Below are 22,293 nucleotides of genomic sequence, written 5' to 3'. Positions count from 1 at the left end.
TGGCTGAAACAAGCCACTACCACTGATGCTAATGGCGAAGCCATGTGTCCGATTACCCACCAGGTAGTAAAGCACTGCGCGTGGAGCGGTCCGGCGGCCAGAGCGGACAGCACACCCACACACAGCACAGCCAGAGCCAGCAGAGACACCCACACCGAGCGGCTCTTAACCCCGCGCGCTGACTCCGCGGGGCTGGGCGGAGCCGCCTCGTTTCTCAGCAGGTCTCTGGATTCGCTGCTCATCCCCTTTTATCGTGCGGCTGCAGATGTTCATGACCTCCTCCCTCAGCGATCAGCTGATGCTGCAGAGATACACACGGAGCACACCCCGCGGGTCTTCATAACATCCTATTTAAAACATGTAAAATTACAGGCTCAGATTACTGTAGTACAGACTGGATCTACTAACCTGACCTAAACCAGCCCTGCTTTATTATTCCTCCAGTGAAGTATTATGTTCAGGGTTGCCAGATTGTTACCGTGGATTCCAGATAAATGTGGAAATATTCAAATATTCCCCCAAAATGCATTAAACCAACATGGCCTCCTAAATAAACCACTGCTATATCAAATATATGCAGATAAAAAAAATAAACATAAAGTTTTGAAAATGATTTGTAACATTTTCATAATTGTAACGAGTAACGATGCAGCACATAAAAAAATTATCAGAGTAAATGTATTAAACTCATCCAAAATATGTAGTAAAGTAAAAGTTGAAGTAGAAGAAAAAGTAATGCTTTCAGTACATACAGATACAGATACTATGCATCTCTGCTTATGCGTAAGTAATAAGTAAACTTGCAAGCAATTACAGAAGTAGCTATGCATACATAATAAGTATAGATGGGCTTTATGACAGGACCTGTCAGAAAAATATTTTGCAACTGATTGGATGTGAGGGTGTCTACTAATTTTATACATTTCAGCTATTTTATAAAGCAATAGCGTTTATTCTATGTGTGTATAAAAATTTAACAACACGCCAAAATAATTACAAACCTACGGTGCCACTAAGGTGATGTCATGTAAAAAATAATGCATGGCCACAACTAATTAAGGCATGGAAACGAGATAGTTTAGTCCTGGCCATATAAGTGATCACCATGAATAAATTATCTAAATAAAATTTATTTTTTTTACGATGTCACCCACAAAAGTATTTTCCCCAGCCAAATTTAAAGACGTGAAATCGCCCAATCTGGCAACTCGACTGATGGTTTGGGGGTGTGTCAGTGTCTCCCCCTGGTGGTTATTTGTATCGATGACTGTTCTGTCGGTCACACTGAAAAAAAAAACACGTCACAGCAAACGCTGTCGTAAAGTTGTCAGTACATAAAAAAATATGAGAATAAAATGTATTATTAGTAGTATTTTTTAAACAAATAGAAATCTGATAAACGCGGGGAGTGTAAATGAGTCTGGGTTTTCTGCCCGGCCGGTATCTCGAGCGCACACGGGGGGCGGAGAGTAGCCTACACCACACACATACACACACACACATGCAGAGCCGAGAACGAGAACGTGCGGACAGCAACAGCTCAGAAAGTGAGTGAAATTGTATTAAAAGCAATTTAGACCATTTCTGTTCACTCTACCGAGTCTGTTATAATGATTATTGTTCTCTGTCAGTCTGTCCGTCATGTTCTTATAGAATAAGCTTCCTTCACTCACTATAGCTGCCATTCTCCCGTTATAGGAGAAATGAAACTTACCTGTCAGCCAAGTTTTCACTGGATACCTCGATTGGAGGGGTCCTCTCTGCTTTATGCTGAGTTATATATGATAAAGAGTGTGTGTTATGTATGTTGTCAGCGCTGAAAAGGCTTTGTTCTCTCTGCTTTATGCTGAGTTATATATGATAAAGAGTGTGTGATATGTATGTTGTCAGCGCTGAAAGGCTTTGTTCTCTCTGCTTTATACTGAGTTATATATGATAAAGAGCTTTGTTCTTTGTCACTGACAGAAAATCTTTACATTTGTGAAGACTGTACAGGATCAAAGTTCATCTTTATGTCACGTTCTCATTCCAGAGGTTATGGACAGCCTGTGTGTACTTGCAAATGCATAGCCACTGATATTATGTGTATGATTCTGGAACTTGTTGATTTACTGTGTTAAAGTGTATTCTGAGTGTATTAATGACATACTTTTTATTAACAGTGGGTGGCTGACTGTGCCTGTGTACTTTATAGGGCCCATTTCACAAAATTGAAAATGTAATTTTCATAGCATTTTTCTGAAAGCTTTTATTAGTATGTAAAAAGATACATTTTTAAATTTAATCTAATATAAATACATAAAATACTCCTAAATAAGCAAATACTAGGAATTATGTATTTACTCGTGTCAGTTTTACAGAAATTGACAACCAGTATTCTTTACCATAGGTTTACCCTTTTCATTTGATTAGCAACACCACATGGAGTAATGAAGCAGGGAATTTAGTAAGTCAGATTGGGGGCGAGTCTTGGGGAGTTTAGAGCGCCTGTATTTAAATAAAAATATCTATATTTAACTGGTATATTTATCTGGTATGAGTGGATCAGGTACAGCAGTGCTGCTGGAATTTTTAAACACCTTAATGTCCCTTCTGGAGTTAGAATAGCCTATCAACAAGAAATATCCAGTCAACAGCATTCTCTGACCACTGATGAAGGTCTGGAGGAAGCCCAACACAACAGATGAGCTTCTGTCTCTGAATTTACATTTACGTTACATCTACATGGTGGACCAGATAGGTAGCTGTGTCTAATAGATTGGGCAGTGAGTGTTCAAAAATTGCAGCAGCACTGCTGTGGCTGATCCACTCAAAACAATATTTTAAGTTTAGGGAAATAAATAAATGTAAAAAATAATGAAAATGCAGGGTTGTATTTAAATTTATATTTTTTATATAACTCTCCCACCACACAAACTTACACAACTCTCTCCTCCACAGCAGTGGATGCTATGTCAGATGAGATGAGTACACCTCTGCTCCCAGACACAGAGGCCCCTGATGATCCTCCACTCCTGGCTCCTGGCCAACCCACGGTGGCCATCCTAGGTTCTGGCGACTTCTCACGCTCTTTGGCTGTGCGGTTGGTGGCGTGTGGGGTCAGCGTGGTGGTGGGGAGTCGCTGTGTGAAGCGTATTGCTCCTGGACTCTTTCCAGATGCAGTGGAGTTGAGGAACCAGGAGGGAGCAGTGGCAAAAGCCGATCGACTGGTGTTTCTGGCTCTATTCCCTGAGTACTACCCCTCTCTGCTGGGCCTGAGGGCTTCTCTGGTTGGGAAGATTCTTATAGATGTAAGCAATGCAGTGGAGCTGGGCAGTAGTAAGGTGTCTAATGCAGAACGACTAGCTGAGATGTTCCCAGAAAGCGTGGTGGTCAAAGGCTTTAATGTGATCTCTGCTTGGACACTGCAGACTGGAGCACAAGACGGCAACAGGCAGGTCAGTGTTGCTCTAAATGGGCTGACTATATTTTATCTTGCTTTATTTTTTAAGAGAGAAAAGAGCACCAGCTTCTTAGACCAGAACAAATGATTTGTATTCAGCGTCCGTCCTCACATTTGTGTTCTCAATAGAGATATTCTAAAAACAATATTGCAAATCCCAGAAAAACAGCGGAGGAATATTTTGAGGATCTCTTTAACCTGAACTCAACAATATTTCGTGTTCAGTGCTGTATGGGTGGTTGCAAAACAAAACATTAGGAGGGTTGACATTTCCACGGAGCTTGACTGACATGCCCACAAGATTGTACACACGACACTGAGGATATTAAATGGTTACAAAAGTCTGGAAATAAAATGTCCCATCCATCTAATACTCACTATTGGGCCTCTTGTAATTCATGTCACCCTGCCTCGAACACTAAGGCCAATGTTTAAATAATCTCACCCACCACATAACTCCATAACACAGATTATACAGGTGTACCTATCCCCAGAGGTAGCTCTTCATAGTCAGTTTATATTCTAATGTCCCATTACTTTTGGCATGCCTTTGTACTTTACTGTACATATGCGATCATCAGCAAATTATTGTAAACCCATTTAGTTATCATGTGTATTCTTAGTTTAGTACAGCCATAATTGGTCCAGTTCAGTGTTTGATTGAGGATCTCTGACTTGTTCTAGGTGCTGCTGTGCAGTGACAGCACGGAGGGAAAGCGAGAAGTTGCCCAACTCACACGTCGCATGGGCTTCCACCCGGTGGATCTGGGTGGCCTATGCCTGGCTCGGGACCTGGAGAGTGTACCCCTGCGTCTCTTCCCATCATGGCGTGGCCCTGTTCTCACCACCTTCCTCCTCTTCCTCTTCTTTTATGGCTATGGTTTTATCCGAGGGATCCTGCTCCCATACTTGGCTTATGGACGCAATTCCTTCTACCGCCTGGCCCTTGACCTGGTGAACGAGAGCCTGCCAGCCGTGGCCCTGGTCATTCTGGCACTGGTGTACTTGCCAGGGCTGTTTGCAGCATGGCTTCAACTGTGGAGGGGCACCAAGTACCAGCGCTTCCCCGGCTGGCTGGATGTCTGGCTGCTGCGGAGGAAACAGCTGGGCCTGCTGAGTTTCTTTTGTGCTGCCCTGCATGGAGTGTACAGCCTCTGCCACCCGTTACGCACTGCCACCCGACACAGGCTCATCAATGCTGCGTACACACAGGTACTGTAAGGTTAAAGGTTAAATAACCACTGTTTCTGAAATGCATGCTAAGCGGTTGTTCATATCCTCTCCTATAAAGGTAAACTAGTTACACAGTTGCAAGTATTTTTGCACAGATTAATATATATATATTTTTAATGATCAAAAATGTAATGCAAAGTTTGTTTGTTTCAACTTTCCCACGTTGGTTGTTTTCTTTAAACAACATTTTTTATGTATTTAGATTCTAAAATTAATCTGGTTGTAAAACATAGGACTGTAGCTGGATGCACTGTGTTTTGATTAACTGATCATACTTTTAAGCAATTGTTTTAACTAGCCCCTGTGTCTGCTACAGTTAACTTCATCTGGACATATTGTCCTCAAATTGGATGTGCTGAAAGCAATGCCCATGTAAACATGTATTTAAGTTTGTTCATGTAACTTTAAATTAAAGTAGTATTTGATGTTTTTTTTATGTTTGTATTTTATATCTGAAGGTGAAGGCAGGGATAGAAGAACCATGGGACGAGTTGGGTGCATGGCGCTCTGACCTCTACCTGTCATTTGGAGTGCTGGCACTGGGTGTCCTCTCACTGTTAGCCATCACTTCTCTCCCTGCAGTGGGGAACATTCTTACCTGGAGAGAGTTCACCTTTGTTCAGGTGAGCAGCACAAAGTATTTTAAGGTGCTGTATCCTAGCCCTGATCCTCATCCCACATTGCAGTGCTCTAACACATCCATTTTTTGCCTCCATAATTTGCACTTCCCACTCACTAATTCAAGTTAAGAGAAATTACATTCTGAACCAGAACGAGGGTGAAGGGCTGCACAATATATCACTTCAGGTTCATCATAGCAGTTTGAGCCTACACAAGTGTGAGGCACAGTGTGAGTCACATCGCAAGACATGCAAAGCCATACATGTCATGCTACACTTGTTTGATACAAAATAATATTCAAAACTGTTTTGAATTTCCTGATATACAGGGGTTTGACAATGAAACTGAAACACCTGTCATTTTAGTGTGGGAGGTTTCATGACTAAATTGGACCAGCCTGGTGGCCAATCTTTGCAAAATATTGCAACGCACACAACATTATGGGTGACATACCAGAGTTCAAAAGAGGACAAATTGTTGGTGCACATCTTGCTGGCACATCTGTGACCAAGACAGCAAGTCTTTGTGATGTATCAAGAGCCACGGTATCCAGGGTAATGTCAGCATACCACCAAGAAGGACAAACCACATCCAATAGGATTAACTGTGGACACAAGAGGAAGCTGTCTGAAAGGGATGTTCGGGTGCTAACCCGGATTGTATCCAAAAAAACATAAAACCACGGCTGCCCAAATCATGGCAGAATTTAATGTGCACATCAACTCTCCTGTTTCCACCAGAACTGTCCATCGGGACAATAAATTATTGTGGTCTTAAACCAGGTGTTTTAGTTTCATTGTCCAACCCCTGTATCTACCAGAGATAGATTATATCTACTGAAGAGTAACTGTTTATTATACTTTGGGTTGATTGACAAATATCTTTCAGTTATGATTACTTATCTTAGTATCTATAATTACATAATCATTGTGTGAAACCTTGTATTTTATATGCATTAACCAATACTCACATTATATTTGATCATTTTTACTCACAGTGTATTTTACACGCAATTATATAGAAGATTAACCAATAATCACAATATATTCTTTACATATATAGTAAAACATTGTTTGATCAGGCATGTGACTAACACAGACTCTATTATATGACAAATTAACCCACATGATACATTTACTAACACATAGGATTTATTATATGGCGGACTAACCACGCGTTACTAACACATTAACATATAACATATGAGATGTAGCTCAGGCTTGAAGTATTTTGTTTACTGCATGACCCTAACTAACGGTCATCAACTCGACTGGCACGCTCGGTACGAGGCTAAATTGCTACAGAAGAGGCTCTTAGATCAAAGCGGCCTTTTGGTGTGTGAGTGCCTCCCTAAAAACCTCTGCTTCAAAGCGGGGGTGACGCACACACACAGATAGTGCCACGATGTTCCATCCTGGAAGAACACAGTCAAGGTCAAACACTAGTGGTCCAGTCAGACACGTGAAACTTGAGTACTAACACGTGAAATTACGCATGCTAACATGAGATGATTTTAGCAACGCCTCATCAACAGGTTTCACGTCATTTGGGGTATAAAACATGGAGTCAGATCAGAGGGGGGTCAGAACTTATGCTGGGACGGCTGTTAGACGGTCTTTCATGTGTGGGTTCTCCTGAATATTCAGAGCTTTGTAATAAATACTTGGTTTGCTTTCACTTCACTTCACCTGTCTGACTCTCTCTATCAAACGAACACGTAGGGGAGTTGTACCCCGGACGAGAGGTGGGGGTAGCCCACCTTTCATTTTCTTTTCTACAACACTACCAAATATTTGAAAATTCTTGTAAATATTACAGTATAATACAGATAACATAAGGTGCAGACTTGCAAACATAAATGTCTAACATAAAAATAGAACAGTACAATAAATATGATAAATGAGAAGACTTATTCTGGGTTTCCTTCAAGTCATATCAGTCAGCTACCACAGCTTTATTAACTGATCCATTTTGTTTATCATTTGCTGAAGTGCACCTGTAACTGAACCAATTTCTTCTTTTTTCCTGCATCAGTCTGGACTGGGCTATGCTGCTCTGACGCTCTCCGTCACGCATACACTGGTCTTTGGTTGGGACTTTGCGTTTTCCCCCCAGGCGTATACCTTCTACATGCCACCCAGCTACATACTAGCCGTAGCTCTGCCGTGTGCTGTGCTAGTGTGCCGCTGTCTCCTGCTGCTGCCATGTATCTCTGCCAGGTTGGCAAGGATACGCCGGGGCTGGGAGAGAATACGCAAGTGCCCTGTCCCACAGCACCATCATGCAGGGGACAATGGGACTCTTCCGGAGGTGTAAGAAAGCAGGTAGGTCAGACTAAGGGAGTTTTCTTGAGTCAGTAGATTCCAGGAAAAGAAAAAACACCACTACCATTGTAAAGGGGAACATAGTGGACTGTTTTGCACACCTAGCAGGTATTCATTGATTTATTTTAACAGTATTGAGGCTAATAGTGCTTAAAGCTATTGAACTTTGAGTCTTTCTTTTTTAAAACAATCAATTCAGGACTTTAAATTGATGCTAATTCCTGGACAGCATGCTTTTCAGTGTGTTAATTTAATAAAGAATTTTTTTATGACAATCAAATGCACATTAGATGACACATGCACTCTTTTCACACATTAAACTGTGTATTTAATAATTTTTAGAAAGTACATTATTGTCATAAAATTAAACTTATTTGTAAAGTTCTTACTAAAACACAAAAAACTGTTTACAGAAACTGACACAATGATAACATAATAAGGCAATTACACTATTTTAAAGAGCTGTTAACTTTTACCTAATAATAGTTTAGGTGATTGTATGGCAATTGATACTGCCTGATAGATGTTTGTTGTATATTTGTAAATGCTTAAAACAACTATTATATGACAGTATTATCACTGCCCCTGTCAGCAGTGTAGCTAAAATGTTGATGCACTTACATTTTTCTCATTGCAGAAACAGCATGTGACTACAACAAAGCATGACTTTTACCTGTCTTTCTATTACCTATTGCCTCTAACTTTCTTTAAAATCACTTCAAGAAAAGTGAACATTGACAAATGTAAAAATCCTTTAAAGCTATTTGAGATTCCTTCAGTAGTAAAACATTTGGTGCTACACAACATTTCAGCCTTAGTCAAAAAAAAGATACTAGATCTTATTAGAGTCAATCTGATACATGTGACTTTCAGGCCTTAGCATTTTAATAATCCAAGCTTTCATGGGTCAGTCCAGTTCAGAAGCTTATAGAAGTCATAGAACCTCTGAACAGCATACTTCAGGTCATTATGATATGGTAAGGACATTTAGTTTTTTTTTTTACCAATGCCTCTCCCTTTGTTATACCTGCCAAGGACATTTTTGTACACTATTAACTTTGTACTACCTTAGCATTAATTTCAGTGCCGTTATTACAGATATTGTTTTAAAAAAAACTTTTAATGAAACTGTATTGCTAATAAATAAGCAATAATTGTAATTTGTTCTATTTGTATTAGAATGTACTAAAACATAATTTTAGGGTTATTGCTTTAAAATGTATGTAATTTTTTATGTACCACATTTTCTGACAATTTACTTGGGTCATGCTCCAGATTCTTTTAAATGTTTTTTTGTTTTTTTTTTAAAGGAAACTGAAATGCAAGGGACAATAGCTTACCCTGTAGTGTTACCCTGTTTCTGTCAGTCAGGTCATCATAACTGAGAGGAATGTCACCCAAGATTTTATTCATGTGCTTTGTGAATACGAGACAATGTATTTATTTTTTTATTTTAATGCAACTCCTTTTATAATGCTTCATGTATTTATAATTCATGTTATGCAGTCATGTCCGTAAGTACTTAGAGAGCGGCACTATGTTTGTAGTTTTGTTTTTTGTAAGAGATTTGATGACTTAATCAAGAAGTGATAAAAGTACAGATCAGCCATCGCCAACAATTGATTCTGTCAGTTTTTTTTTCTTAAGTGCTAAATTACAATAATTGAAAATGTTATATTTTTTTACTCTTATATATATGTTTGATTGAGAATGTGATTAAAATGCATATTCTTGTACATTGAACAGTTTGATTCTTCACTACCACGTACCATGGACAGTGGATGGGTAAAGATCCAGGTTGTAAGCTATGTGTGGGAAGTGGCACACTGAAACACAGTTTGTCGGCATGTAAGGCGAGTCTGTCTCAGGGGCTTTACAAATGGAGACATAATCAGGTACTTAGATCTTTTCTAGGTGCATCTGATAAGAAGCAGTTAGAAGTTAATAACATGCCTATTGTTAGTTTAAACAGGGTAATTACATTTGTGCATGAGGGGCAGCATAATGAAGAATCAGCACGGTGTTTGAAAAAAGTGTACTTAAATGGGCTGACGCACGAGATTGGAAACATTTAAAATAAACTTTATTAAATGAATCAACACAATGTGAGGCACAGATGTCTTTGGTAAATAATTAAAAGAAAACAGATGGTGTGAAGGCAAAGATGTAAAAAAGTATTTTTCTTTCTGTCTGATAAATAATGCAAAACATTTTTCAGTTAAATTACTGTAACAGCTTTTACCTCTGTTGAATGTGACTGAAAAGTGACATTATACATTTACTTAAAAGAAAAAAAAAGAAATTAAAACACCATCTCAAGCTTGGCTGATCCTTGAAGATCTGCTGTGTAGGAGGCTTTAAGTTTAAAAAAAAGCGTAATCACAAACTTCCATAATGTCTCACAGCCTCCTATAAATAAAACATGTCTCTCATACGACGACGTATCTTTCCCTGGTCTCACCACACACACTGAGGATTGGTCTTGTAATTTTCATAGTCAGCCATCTTGAAGAAGGCGAGCTCTGTCTCATTGGCTGGAAGAACAGCAGATATTTCATTTTAGCACAGTAAGACACAAGTTAGCACACATATCATTATCTAAATCCAGCTGACTTAAGTGTTTCAGGTCAGGTACAATGCTGCACAAATACACTGTAACACTGACCTAGAACAAACTGCATTGCAGATAAAAAAAATGTTCAAGCTATATCTTATCTTAGCCTTGTGCAAAGTAGTGGACTCCCTGTCTGTTAAATTAAGCAGACGTTCGAAAGAGTTCTCATTAAAAGATTATAAACATTATTTCTCAAAAGTAACTTGTTTGTCCTTAAAACAATAAGTAATAACAACAGGTGTCCAAACTGTTGCATTACATTGTTTAGTCACTGTGGATGTTTTGATAGCCTTAAATATTGCATATGATCAATCACAGTGGCTCTCAAACCAGTCTTCAGATAACCTCACACATACCACATCTTTGCTCTTTAGTTTTGCAGTGGAGCGTACTTACCAATGCCACACGATCGTAAATCGAGGCCATTTTTCAGAATCAGTTTTTCATCTTCCTCAAGGCTCATTACGAGTTCATTAGTCTGAAATTAGAGAGTTACTTTGTTTTTGCTTATTTCGGTTTGTGTAAATTCAGCAAGAGCACATCAACACTGATTTGGATTAAAAGGATTATTTTATGTGGATTGGGTGAAAAAAAGATGACACAGGAATCAACCTCATACCTTAGCTCCATGTGCCTGATGAATGATCTTCATTGTGTCTGTGAAGAAAAACATCAGAAAATTTAGTCTGTGCTGTACACTAATGTCAAATCAATAAATATTAATTTAAACCTTACCATATTCAAATTTCTTGAAAGGTGGGGGCAGGCCAGATCTTGTAGAAACATCTGAGAATGACAAAAGATGTTTAATCAATTAACATAAACAGCAACAACAAATAAATTACTGTATAACTGCACGTCCCTTCACTTCACTATTAGAATGTTTTGGTGTTCTGTCACGCTGTGCTACCCATCGATTTGTGCTTCTTAACATAGTTTTTGTTTAGAATGATTTTGTTTATCTTCATTTTGGGAGCTTTAAACAACCTAAACTTATTTCTTTGCCTAAGGGATACAAAAGTGTAAGTGACTTTAACTATAAAATAAATAGTACTACTACTACTACTACTACTAAAAATAATAATAATGATAATAATAATAATAAGAAGAAGAAGAAGAAGAAGAAGAAGAAATCAAAACATATTTGCTTATCACATCTCATTATCTTAACTTGAGTTAGCTTATCCAAATTTCCTGTTGGAATATCCAGCACTTTATCTGAGAAGCTCCTGTTGCTGTTCCTAACTGTATGAGTGTTTTTATCTGAGTTAAATAGAATAACAACAGCAAACGGCAATTATTCACTCAGAAAAGACAAACTTTTAAATATATTAATACTGTGGCTTAAAGGATAATATTAATGTACACTGAACTGGATATATTTGTTAACTGGAGAGAGAAGGGAATTGTGGCTTTTAAAATCTTTTTAAAATTGAGTATTTAGATTAATTTATAGTGTTTATAGACCTATTTATAATATTTTTTTTAGTTTTGTAAAGGAAGCTGTGTATCTCTTTTTAGGGTCTATTGTTTACATTCTTCGACTGTTTTTTCTACTAATGAAGTCTGATTTCTTCATATATTATGTAATTTTTTGGGACAAAGTGAACCCAATAGTAACCAACGCCTTAAATTAAAGCCTTTGTGATTTATTTAATATGTCCTACTAACAGTAGAGTAAGTTACAAACCTGTAACTTACAAACCGTGATGTACATTTTTGGCACTAGGTGGGCAGTAATAATAATGTGGCACATGTGGGGAAGCGCAACTGTCTCCCAGTAACAACACCTGTACATACCCACTCAGAGCCCATGCCCACCTGGAACCCACCAAGCAGATTACATGCTCCACATAAGCATGTTGGGTAAGTTGGTTAATTTATATGAATGATGTACATCAGATAGACAGCAGTTTCAGTGGCAGTGTTGGGAAAGACTGAGACACGGCTGAGCCGTTTCTTACCCTTCTTCACAAAAGCAACAAAGTCCTCCACTTTCTGGTCTAAATTCACTCCTCTAAACACCACCGGCTTGAAGTTGCGATGCTCGAAAGAGCGGACCAGGCGCACAGTGAGGACAGCTTCAGAGGCCATCACCACCAGCTAGCCCTGCAGCTAACTGTAAACTCACACTATGTGTTTAGTACGGGTCTTATTTAGACACTAGCGGGTTCTACAGCAGCCAGATCAGCTCCGATTCAGAGAAGCCCATATAAGACCAGAGCTGAAGGCGTGATTGTGGGATATCATGTAACGTATTATTTAAAATACCGAATTCCTGTTAAAACATGCTCTGCTCCTCAGAGTGTCTCATTTCAGTCTAGAGTAGTCGCGCTGCTCCACAACACACTGATACTGCAGACCAAAGCAGCAGATCAGCCGAATCATCTATTCAACACTCGCCAAAACGACTGAACAGAACAGGATATTGAGCTGCTGCAGCTTTACAAAGGGTAATATATACAGTACTGACCTCCTAACTGTCAAATCTCACTTTTGGGGAAAACTGAACAGTCAAACATAGAACAAAACTAAGCTTTAAAAAATGATCAAAACACCCAGATAGCAAAAATACTTTGAATAAACCTATATTTTAGTTTATTTTTTTATCTATTCTATTTTTTTGTTTTACATTTTTGTTTTAATTCTACTGTTTACTTTCTTTATAATCTCAGTGTTATTTTTAGCTACTTAATTTTAGTCTTTTCTTATTTATTATTTGTGTTTGTTATTTTTTTATTATTCTGATTATTTATCTATTTATTTAACTGCCTTATATTTTAGCCTGTCCACTTATCCTTTTATTATTAATTATTTTATTTCTTGATTGTTTTCCCAAATTCTTTTTGCATTTTATTTTTCATTGTTTTGTTTATAAAGTTCCTTATTTTAACATTATCAGATTAAATACTTGATTCAAAAATGTTATTTTATTTTTACTTTAACCTGTAAATGCTCAGCTGCATTAAACCTCAATGTATTCCTGAGTGAAAATAATGGTTGATTGATTTTTTTTTCTTCGCTATGTGCATTGAATTTATTTTCGTGCACAATAATTTTATATTGATTCAACATTGGTTCATTGAACCTTATTGTTTGTCCTAATTTATTGTATTAACTTACATTAAATATGTATATCACATTTGTATTATATTCGTATGGCCTGTACTCTGTTACTGGAGTGTAGAAAGTGGCATTTATATAATCATTATTCATAGAAATATTATTATTTGTGGGAAGCACAATGTATGTTGAATGTTAAATGTCAGAATTTCAACACTAACAGAGACCTGTTAAAGGTTAAATATATTTTGTTGTAAGGTTTTTTTTCCTATCATCAACCTTAAGAGCACACAACGCACCCAAACAATTTAATTTTGTTTGGGCAATAACCATAAAGGATTGTAAAAGAACTGTAGTGTGACATATGCGTAAAACCATAAACCTTCCTTGCCTATGTAGAAACTAACAACACTTTAAGCATAAAAAAACATTGGTGAGTTTGAGTGTGGCTTTATTTCCATTTTTATATCTCTAGCTATTTCATTGTACAGTCTTTGGTTTGGATATTGATATTTGGGTTACTGCATTGTTGCAAGATTGACCTAATTATTTAAACAAAACACAGCATGTTTTTTATACATTATTATTTGAAGAAAGAACGGTTTTATACATGCAATGAATAGATTCAACTCTTTGCCCTGTGCCCCAGTTAGCAGACGTCCAAAGATTGGGAGGTAACGGCGTATAGCTCTATGGGTAACTCATTGTCCAGCATCGCAAGCCTGATTGGTCAATTTCGCTCACTACATACTGAAAGAGCCAATTGGGGTAAAAGAGGCGTGGCCGGGCGACCCTGTGGGGAATGCGTGCGTGCGCGGGGACTGTAGAAGGGACCGGGGAGAGTTGCTGTGAGCGGTAGCTGTGGATCAACGGGCAGGTCTTTACAGAAAAAAACACACACCGGAATCATGTCTGAGGTTCGTGTTTCTGATTTTATGTGTGTATTTGTTGAAATGAAAGATAGCTCGCCTGGTGCAGCAAAAGCCCCTGGTTGAGGCTAACATAGGCTCCATGGTTAGCTTACTAGCTAGCTACAATTTTCTTTGTAACCACAGGAACAGTTAGCTTGAATTAACGTTAGACGTATTGGGTTATTTAAAGTACCACCCTGGTGTGAAAACTCTGGCTTTAAACTGTTTGTAAAAGCAGTTCTAATTCAGGTAGCTAGGTAAGGTTAGTTGCATATGTGTCTAGCAAGCTTCCTAGCTATGTTAGCTGGCCTAATGTTGGCTATTTACAGTGAATGTGTCTAAAAATGGGGTTCTCTAGGTTATCTCCTTCACTTTAAATAGAGATACAGGTCATAAATACACGTATTTCACAAGATAACTACTATTACCATACAATATTACATATTTTATGGCTTTAAGTGTTAGTATAAAACTATAAGAGACACAGAGCTGCTATAACAGCAGGGTGTGGCCTTTCCCTAAGAGTGATCTATAGCTTCCTTAACATAACCTACATTTTAGCACTTATATGATAATGTGTGGTGGTTGCTAGCTGATATTCCAGTTGAATTCATGCTTGAATTTGTGTAACAATGTGGCATTCAGTGCCTCCAATCCCTTAATCCTCGGTGGCACAGTATGGCCCTCAGGCAACAAACTAAATAATTGGTTATAATAGCATACCATACCGTATTTTTTTATGTATATATCTTATTTAATTTAATGATATTTGGCAAATCTATGTCCAATACAATGAGATGTACACGTGAGTCATACATAAAATATGTATGTATGTGTAAAGAAGTTTATTTTTGTCTGGTGATATTCTTACTATATTCTTGTTGTAAACTTAATAAAACAGTGGGTTTTTTATTTTTATTTATTGCCTTTGGGCAATGTTATGCCGGTAGAACACTCCTGCATGCATGGGTGTGTCATTGCTCTAAAACATCTGATACAACTTTATTACTTTTATCAAAATTCTAAATAGATATTTATATTTGATACATCCACAGAGACTCCCAAGCTTCAAAAACTCCTCCTGAAAAATATAATAATGCCATAGAAGGTTAAGATTGATTAGATGAACGTTGGGTAAAAGATTTGAAATCACTAGAAATTGATTGGAGTGACTATCAGCATGGACTTTTCACTCATTGGGTGACAGTATCTAGCAACATCCACTGATGTTGGAGTCCAATGTTCAATAGATGTGCAAAATGATAAGGAAGTCCCTTGCTCAAACTTTGAGCAAATCTTTTCCCAGATAAGTAGCTTTCACACACAATTCTATCTGTGACAATGAATAAAGAACAAAATGTAACAAAATAAGTAATGTGCTCTGCTTCATGGTATGTGTCAGATGTGTATCAGAAGTATGCAAGAAGCTACAGTAGAAGGAATTTGTAGAAGGAAAAGTAGTTAAATCTCACCTCGTGATCAGAGATTTGCTAACTTCATGGCACTCACACTGTTGCAAGGTTTTGCCTAATGTTGCACAATCAGATCATTTAGACATACTTTGTGTTGAAAACCCACATCATTTTTGTCTCTCCTTTTCCCAGTTCTGCCAGTTATTACATAGCTACGTTATGTTCTTTACTTTGGCTACTGCAGATCAAATGCTTTATTTCTGGAAATCTTACTTTTTGGTGTAGTAATACAGAGAGCATTGTACGTATTATGGGTCCATTAATAAAGTAAAGTATTAGTAAAGTAATCACTGGCTGCATTCTGCTTTCAAATGCTCATTCTCTTTATCTCCTTATCTCTTTCTCTTTCAGGAAGCTTTTCAGAAGGCAGCGGAAGAGGTGAAGCAGCTGAAGGCAAAGCCAACTGACGCTGAGATGCTTGAGATTTACAGTTTGTTCAAACAGGCCACCGTAGGCGACGTCAACACTGGTGCGTTTTGACTCTTAAACTCTTGTGCTCTACATACAGCTTCAGTAACCCTGCAGAATTTGTGCCTTGTTGCTTAGTGCATATTTTTTAATTCCTGAATTTCTGCACATTTTAAACTCTGATTAGGTCTGCTTCTTAAAACAAACCTTAACAATGCTTAAATGAGGCTCTTTACATATGTTGGATAAGTGCAGTCTTCTTAAAACCATGCAGCATGCCTCTAGACAGTAGCTCTCTCTGTCCTTATTATGTCCTTATTTATAAGTTGTTGATAGAGGAAATCTGAAATGTGATGGTCTAAAATGAGGATGCATCACAATTACGTTCCGGAGGAACATAATTTCATCACACTGTGTACCTGTACTCAGATGTAATGACAATAAAAGCCTCTTGACTTGACTTGACTTGATCAAGAGATTAGAAGAACAGTCAGTAAACAATGGAAAGATTTGAGCCTGTAGTGCAATATATGGTGTATGGTGTTTCATGTTGTATTATTTCTACTTTAGCTCGCCCTGGCATGCTGGACTTCACTGGAAAAGCCAAGTGGGACGCCTGGGATGCAAAGAAAGGTCAGTTTCTTCAGGCCACCACTAGAGGGTGCTGTAAACATGCAAATACAATAAGAAATAGATCAGCTCTTTACAATATAATATAAAATGCATAATGGTGAAAGATTAAGCTTATCCCATTACAGTACTCATACACTGAACGGTTTGATAATTATGATGCATAAGGTTGTATAAAATATTAGACTGTTCAGATTAATTTCAGTAATGTGTGATGTTAATGGAAATCCTTTCTTTACAATGTCTTAGTTTTATGATAAACTGACATATAGAAATTAAGTAACTAAACTTAACTTAAAAGTACTTGGAATAAAATCATTGTACTTTCTTTCATTTGAATGTATAAAGCATTTATACACAAATGTTTTTGCAAAACTATAAGGATATGTATTCATGCCTTTAAAGGAGGTTCTTAACCCATTTAGTACGCAGAAGCAAGTGAGATAAAATTAGATACATTTAGCAAATCTCATGGTTTCTGCATGTTAAATCATTGATACTATTAAAATAAAGAATGTTAGATAACTATTACAATGTGTAATAGTTGTAAAATGTACAGTTGTGGTCAAAAGTTTACATACACTTGTAAAAAAACATAATGTTATGGCTGTCTTGAGTTTTCAATAAGTTCTACAACTCTTATTTTTCTGTGATAGAGTGATCGGAACACATACATGTTTGTCACAAAAAAACAGTCATAAAATTTGGTTCTTTCATAAATTTATTATGGGTCTGCTGAAAATGTCACCAAATCTGCTGGGTCAAAAATATACAGGTGCTGGTCAACGAATTAGAATAATTTGAAATAGTGCAATCATGAAATTCTTTGAATGCATTTTTTGTGCAGAAAGCAAATCAGGTGTTCACCACACCTGTCCTACTCGTTAGACTAATCACAGAACTCGTTACCTGGAAAAAAATTTGCTCAGCTGAGCTTTCCAAAAGGCCCATTTAGGCCATTTAACTGTGACACTGTTGTTTTATTGAATTAGAATAATGGAAAAACCGTTTCATTGAATTAGAATAAATGCTCGAATTTTTGTTTTCTGTGAAGAGTGTTCACTGTGCAGTATAAAGTCAGGGTTGAGTAGAATTTCTAAGTTGTAAAATCAATCATGGGTAAGCAGCGCGACCTCTCAACCGGAATAGTGGCTCAAATTCAAGCCCTTCGCCAACAAGGCTTGACCCAAACTAAAATTGCTGAGCAGCTCGGCATCAGCCAGTCTTCCGTCTGCAAAGCTCTCAAGAAAAACTGCAGCTAGCGCACCAACTGTTCCGGCGTCCGAAAAACTTCTGCTCGCGACAACAAGCAGCTGAGAAAGATCGCAGTCAGCAACCGGTTCAAGTCCACTTCCGAGCTCACCGACTTGTGGAACAAGCAGACCGACGCTGACGTCTCCAGATCAACCACTTACCGTCGTCTGCGCGAACTCGGCTTCAAATCTCGCGTTCCAGCAGTAAAACAGATGCTGAACAAGAAACAAATGGAGAAACGGCTGAAGTGGGCCAAAGAACACGGCGAGTGGACTGCTGAAGACTGGCAGAAAGTGGTCTTCAGTGACGAATCACGCTTCTGCATCTCCTTCGGTGACCAAGGTCCTCGTGTCTGGCGAAACCTACAACCACGAGTGCGTGAAAAGATCCGTCAAGTTTCCCCAGAGCGTTATGGTCTCGGGATGCATGTCCGCTCGAGGTGTAGGGAAACTCTGCTTCCTCAAGAAGACTGTCAATGCTGCCGTATATCAAGATGTTCTGGAAACGTTCCTGATTCCGACTGTTGAGGAACAGTTCGGCGAAGAAGACTTCATATTTCAACAGGATCTTGCACCGGCTCATGCGGCAAAGTCGACCAAAGATTGGTTCACTAAAAAACAGCTTGAAGTTTTGGCATGGCCGGCCAACTCGCCTGACCTCAATGTCATTGAAAACCTTTGGGCCATCGTCAAGCGGAAAATTCGCGACAGAAAGCCTACTACGCTGGACCAACTGAAGCAGAACATCGCCACTGCCTGGGAAGCTGTGAGTGCGGAAACTTGCGACAAGCTGGTCAAATCGATGCCGCGGAGACTTCAGGCAGTCATACAAGCCAAGGGGGCAGCCACAAAATACTGAGAAAGTGATGATTGTAATTATAATAAAAATTATTCTAATTCAATGAAACGGTTTCTCCATTATTCTAATTCAATAAAACAACAGTGTCACAGTTAAATGGCCTAAATGGGCCTTTTGGAAAGCTCAGCTGAGCAAATTTTTTTCCAGGTAACGAGTTCTGTGATTAGTCTAAAGAGTAGGACAGGTGCGGTGAACACCTGATTTGCTTTCTGCACAAAAAATGCATTCAAAGAATTTCATGATTGCACTATTTCAAATTATTCTAATTCGTTGACCAGCACCTGTACATACAGCAACATTAGTATTTGGTTACATGTCCCTTGGCCATTTTCACGGCAACTAGGCGCTTTTGGTAGCCATCCACAAGCTCCTGGCAAGCTTCAGGTCGAATGTTTGAGCACTCTTCTTGACAGAATTGGTGCAGTTCAGCTAAATGTGATGGTTTTCTTGCATGAACCCGTTTCTTTAGCACTGTCCACATGTTCTCAATGGGGTTTAAGTCAGGACTTTGGGAAGGCCATTCTAAAACCTTAATTCTAGCCTGGTTTAGCCATTCCTTTACCACTTTTGATGTGTGTTTTGGGTCATTGTCTTGTTGGAACACCCAACTGCGCCCAAGACCCAACCTTCGGGCTGATGGTTTTAAGTTTTCCTGCAGAATTTGGAGGTAATCCTCCTTCTTCATTATCCCATTTACTTTCTGCAAAGAACCAGTTCCACTGGCAGCAAAACATCCCCAGAGCATAATACTACCACCACCATGCTTGACAGTAGGCATGGTGTTCCTGGGATTAAAGGCCTCACCTTTTCTCCTCCAAACATATTGCTGGGTGTTGTGGCCAAACAGCTCAATTTTTGTTTCGTCTGACCAGAGAACTTTCCTCCAGAAGGTTTTATCTTTGTCCATGTGATCAGCAGCAAACTTCAGCCGAGTCTTAAGGTGCCTTTTCTGGAGCAAGGGCTTCTTTCTTGCACGGCAGCCTCTCAGTCCATGGCGATGTAAAACACGCTTGACTGTGGAGACTGACACCTGTGTTCCATCAGCTTCCAAATCCTTGCAGACCTGCTTCTTGGTGATTCTTGGTTGACTCTTGACCATCCTGACCAATCTCCTCTCGGCAGCATGTGATAGCTTGCGTTTTCTTCCTGATCGTGGCAGTGACACAACTGTTCCATGCACTTTATACTTGCGTATAATTGTCTGCACAGTTGCTCTTGGGACCTGTAGCTGCTTTGAAATGGCTCCAAGTGACTTCCCTGACTTGTTCAAGTCAATAATTCGCTTTTTCAGATCCACACTGAGTTCCTTTGACTTTCCCATTGTAGCTTTTGTAGCTGAGTCTAATCACTGGGTCAAATGAGCCCTATTTAAATGGGCTCATGAGAAGTCAACAGCTGTAGTCAATCAGAATCACTTACAAGAAGTGAAGAGGCCATAACATGAAGCTAATTTGATTGACACAACTCGCTACATCACCAAAATTGACAAATTTTGTTGCTGTATGTATATTTTTGACCCAGCAGATTTGGTGACATTTTCAGCAGACCCATAATAAATTTATGAAAGAACCAAATTTTATCCCTGTTTTTTGTGACAAACATGTATGTGTTCCGATCACTCTATCACAGAAAAATAAGAGTTGTAGAACTTATTGAAAACTCAAGACAGCCATAACATTATGTTTTTTTACAAGTGTATGTAAACTTTTGACCACAACTGTATATAGTCATATATGCAGTGAGGTAAGACTATATATGTATATGGTCATATCACTGTATTTCTTACTTTTTTTCAGTTAGCAGTTAGGAATGTACCTTCCTCTATGTTTAATATGTTAATACTTCACTTTCTATTGTGATGTTTTCTAGGCATGAGCCAGGAGGATGCAAGAAAGGCCTACATCAGTAAGGTGGAGGAGCTAAAAGGACTTTATGGAATCTAAAGTGTTTTTGGACTGTAAGGTTCATTACCCTGCTTTTAAAAAACAGCACCAGAAAAAACAGTCGAGGTGGAGTTCATGCTGGTCTGTGCTGTATTTCATTTCAGCAGGGTAGTGCCTGTGTCTGGCAAGTCTGTCAGTACTTTTACTTGTAAAAAGCCTTAAGCCTCCTAATGTGTCCATGCTCATTTGTACTACGCACCATTGTCATCGAAACATGCTATGAGAATCCAAGAGCATGGGACCCATGTGCCTGTTGGGCCTACAGAAATCGTTCATCAGCAACCGTGTAGTGAAGCCCTCCCCAACCTTCTGTACAGGCCACAAATGCCATAAACGTTGTTCCATTTCACAAACTTTGTGTCTGTAGTTTTTCTTCCTCAGTTTTTGGTTATACTTTGAATGCTAGTTAGCTGCAAGATCATTTCTAAAATAATCCAGGAAGGTTTAAAAACATGACTGACCACTCTGGCATAAAACAGCAGTGTGGGGAAACTGCCTCATAAGCATTTTGTTTTCTCTCTTTAACTAATGAAGTCCACTTTGTGGCTTTGTCCACTGACCTGTGCTCTACATGAGAATCAAAACATGTATGGTTAAATTCTATACATGCCCCAGACTGAATAGTTAAATCTCAACTCCTTGGTGATCATAGGTCTGGTAACCACATAGAGTTGCACAAGTTGTTTTTACTCAAACGAAATATTTTAATTTTGCAGCACAAGTTGTTTTTACTCAAACGAAATATTTTTATTTTTGCAGTTTTTTATAATGCAAATTGGGCAGTTGTGTTTCAGCATTTGATGATTGAACCAATAGAAATGCTTCAAAATTACTTTTAGCAGTTAGCAGTATCAGAACTGTACCTCAGTACTAGTATTGTAATCATACATTTTAAGTGTTGCTGTTCAGTCATAAAGGTACTACTGCAGTGCTAGTCATTTACACTCAGTTAGTTACCAAACTAGTCAAAAGTTTGGACGTGTCTCATTCCATGTTTTATTTTTACATTGTAAATTTTGTATTGAGATTAAAGCCGTCATCCCAAATCACCCATCTCAGTTGGGTTTAGGTCAGGAGATGGTGGAGGCTAGACACTTTGTTTACCACATACTTTCATACGTGTCCCTTAATTTTTAGTCTTTAATTGTAAAACACAATGTGGAAATCCAATAAAATTTAATTGTTCCACTGCCTCCGCCCATCACAGTAGACTTAGGAGCAAATCAGGACTGTTCAGTATTTATTCACTGAACTCCCCTATGTGCTAGCTAGACTAATATCATAGTTTATCCTACAATATTGTGATTTCTTCAAAATATACCTCACTTTACTAGATAATTAAAGGATAATAGTTAATGTGTTGTCTGCTGATGTTACATATTTATAACCCTCTGTATTTAAAAGTAAAAGTTAATTAGAACATTTCTGTAAGTTTGCTACTCCCTGTAAGGACAGAAACTGTAGCCAGAATGACCCTGGTATGATGTAAGCTAATTACAAATAATGCTAATGTTGGTGGG

The 22,293-nt window shown here is 38.4% G+C and overlaps 3 protein-coding genes across 4 annotated transcripts; 2 read left to right on the top strand and 1 right to left on the bottom strand.

Moving 5' to 3' along the window:
• The first annotated feature begins 1,415 nt into the window (after nucleotides 1–1,415).
• steap3 (STEAP family member 3, metalloreductase) lies at nucleotides 1,416–9,239 on the top strand. 2 transcript variants are annotated; one of them, XM_007261047.4, is made up of 6 exons: nucleotides 1,416–1,547; nucleotides 2,941–3,437; nucleotides 4,127–4,654; nucleotides 5,134–5,298; nucleotides 7,331–7,620; nucleotides 8,258–9,239. In XM_007261047.4, the coding sequence occupies exons 1-5, from the start codon at nucleotides 1,502–1,504 to the stop codon at nucleotides 7,610–7,612; spliced, it is 1,518 nt and encodes a 505-aa protein (XP_007261109.3). In that variant the 5' UTR covers nucleotides 1,416–1,501; the 3' UTR covers nucleotides 7,613–7,620; nucleotides 8,258–9,239. The 2 variants fall into 2 exon arrangements, with proteins under 2 accessions (XP_007261109.3, XP_022536004.2); XM_022680283.2 differs by having other exon boundaries at nucleotides 2,944–3,437; nucleotides 7,331–9,239.
• Nucleotides 9,240–9,686: 447 nt separating this feature from the next.
• On the bottom strand, nucleotides 9,687–12,661 carry c11h2orf76 (chromosome 11 C2orf76 homolog). Its single transcript, XM_007261045.4, has 5 exons — nucleotides 12,199–12,661; nucleotides 10,970–11,020; nucleotides 10,854–10,891; nucleotides 10,631–10,712; nucleotides 9,687–10,154 (listed from the first exon to the last, which is right to left on the bottom strand). The coding sequence occupies exons 1-5, from the start codon at nucleotides 12,326–12,328 to the stop codon at nucleotides 10,078–10,080; spliced, it is 378 nt and encodes a 125-aa protein (XP_007261107.1). The 5' UTR covers nucleotides 12,329–12,661; the 3' UTR covers nucleotides 9,687–10,077.
• Nucleotides 12,662–14,063: 1,402 nt separating this feature from the next.
• On the top strand, nucleotides 14,064–21,126 carry dbi (diazepam binding inhibitor (GABA receptor modulator, acyl-CoA binding protein)). Its single transcript, XM_007261044.3, has 4 exons — nucleotides 14,064–14,214; nucleotides 16,032–16,149; nucleotides 16,659–16,721; nucleotides 20,700–21,126. Exons 1-4 carry the CDS (start codon nucleotides 14,206–14,208, stop codon nucleotides 20,771–20,773), a joined length of 264 nt encoding a protein of 87 aa, XP_007261106.1. The 5' UTR covers nucleotides 14,064–14,205; the 3' UTR covers nucleotides 20,774–21,126.
• The last annotated feature ends 1,167 nt before the right edge of the window (nucleotides 21,127–22,293 follow it).

The sequence above is a fragment of the Astyanax mexicanus genome, chromosome 11 (genome assembly GCF_023375975.1).
Source record: "Astyanax mexicanus isolate ESR-SI-001 chromosome 11, AstMex3_surface, whole genome shotgun sequence".
Taxonomy (NCBI): domain Eukaryota; kingdom Metazoa; phylum Chordata; class Actinopteri; order Characiformes; family Acestrorhamphidae; genus Astyanax; species Astyanax mexicanus.
Note: the sequence above shows the minus strand (reverse complement) of the source record. Positions and strands in the feature narration are given on the sequence as shown.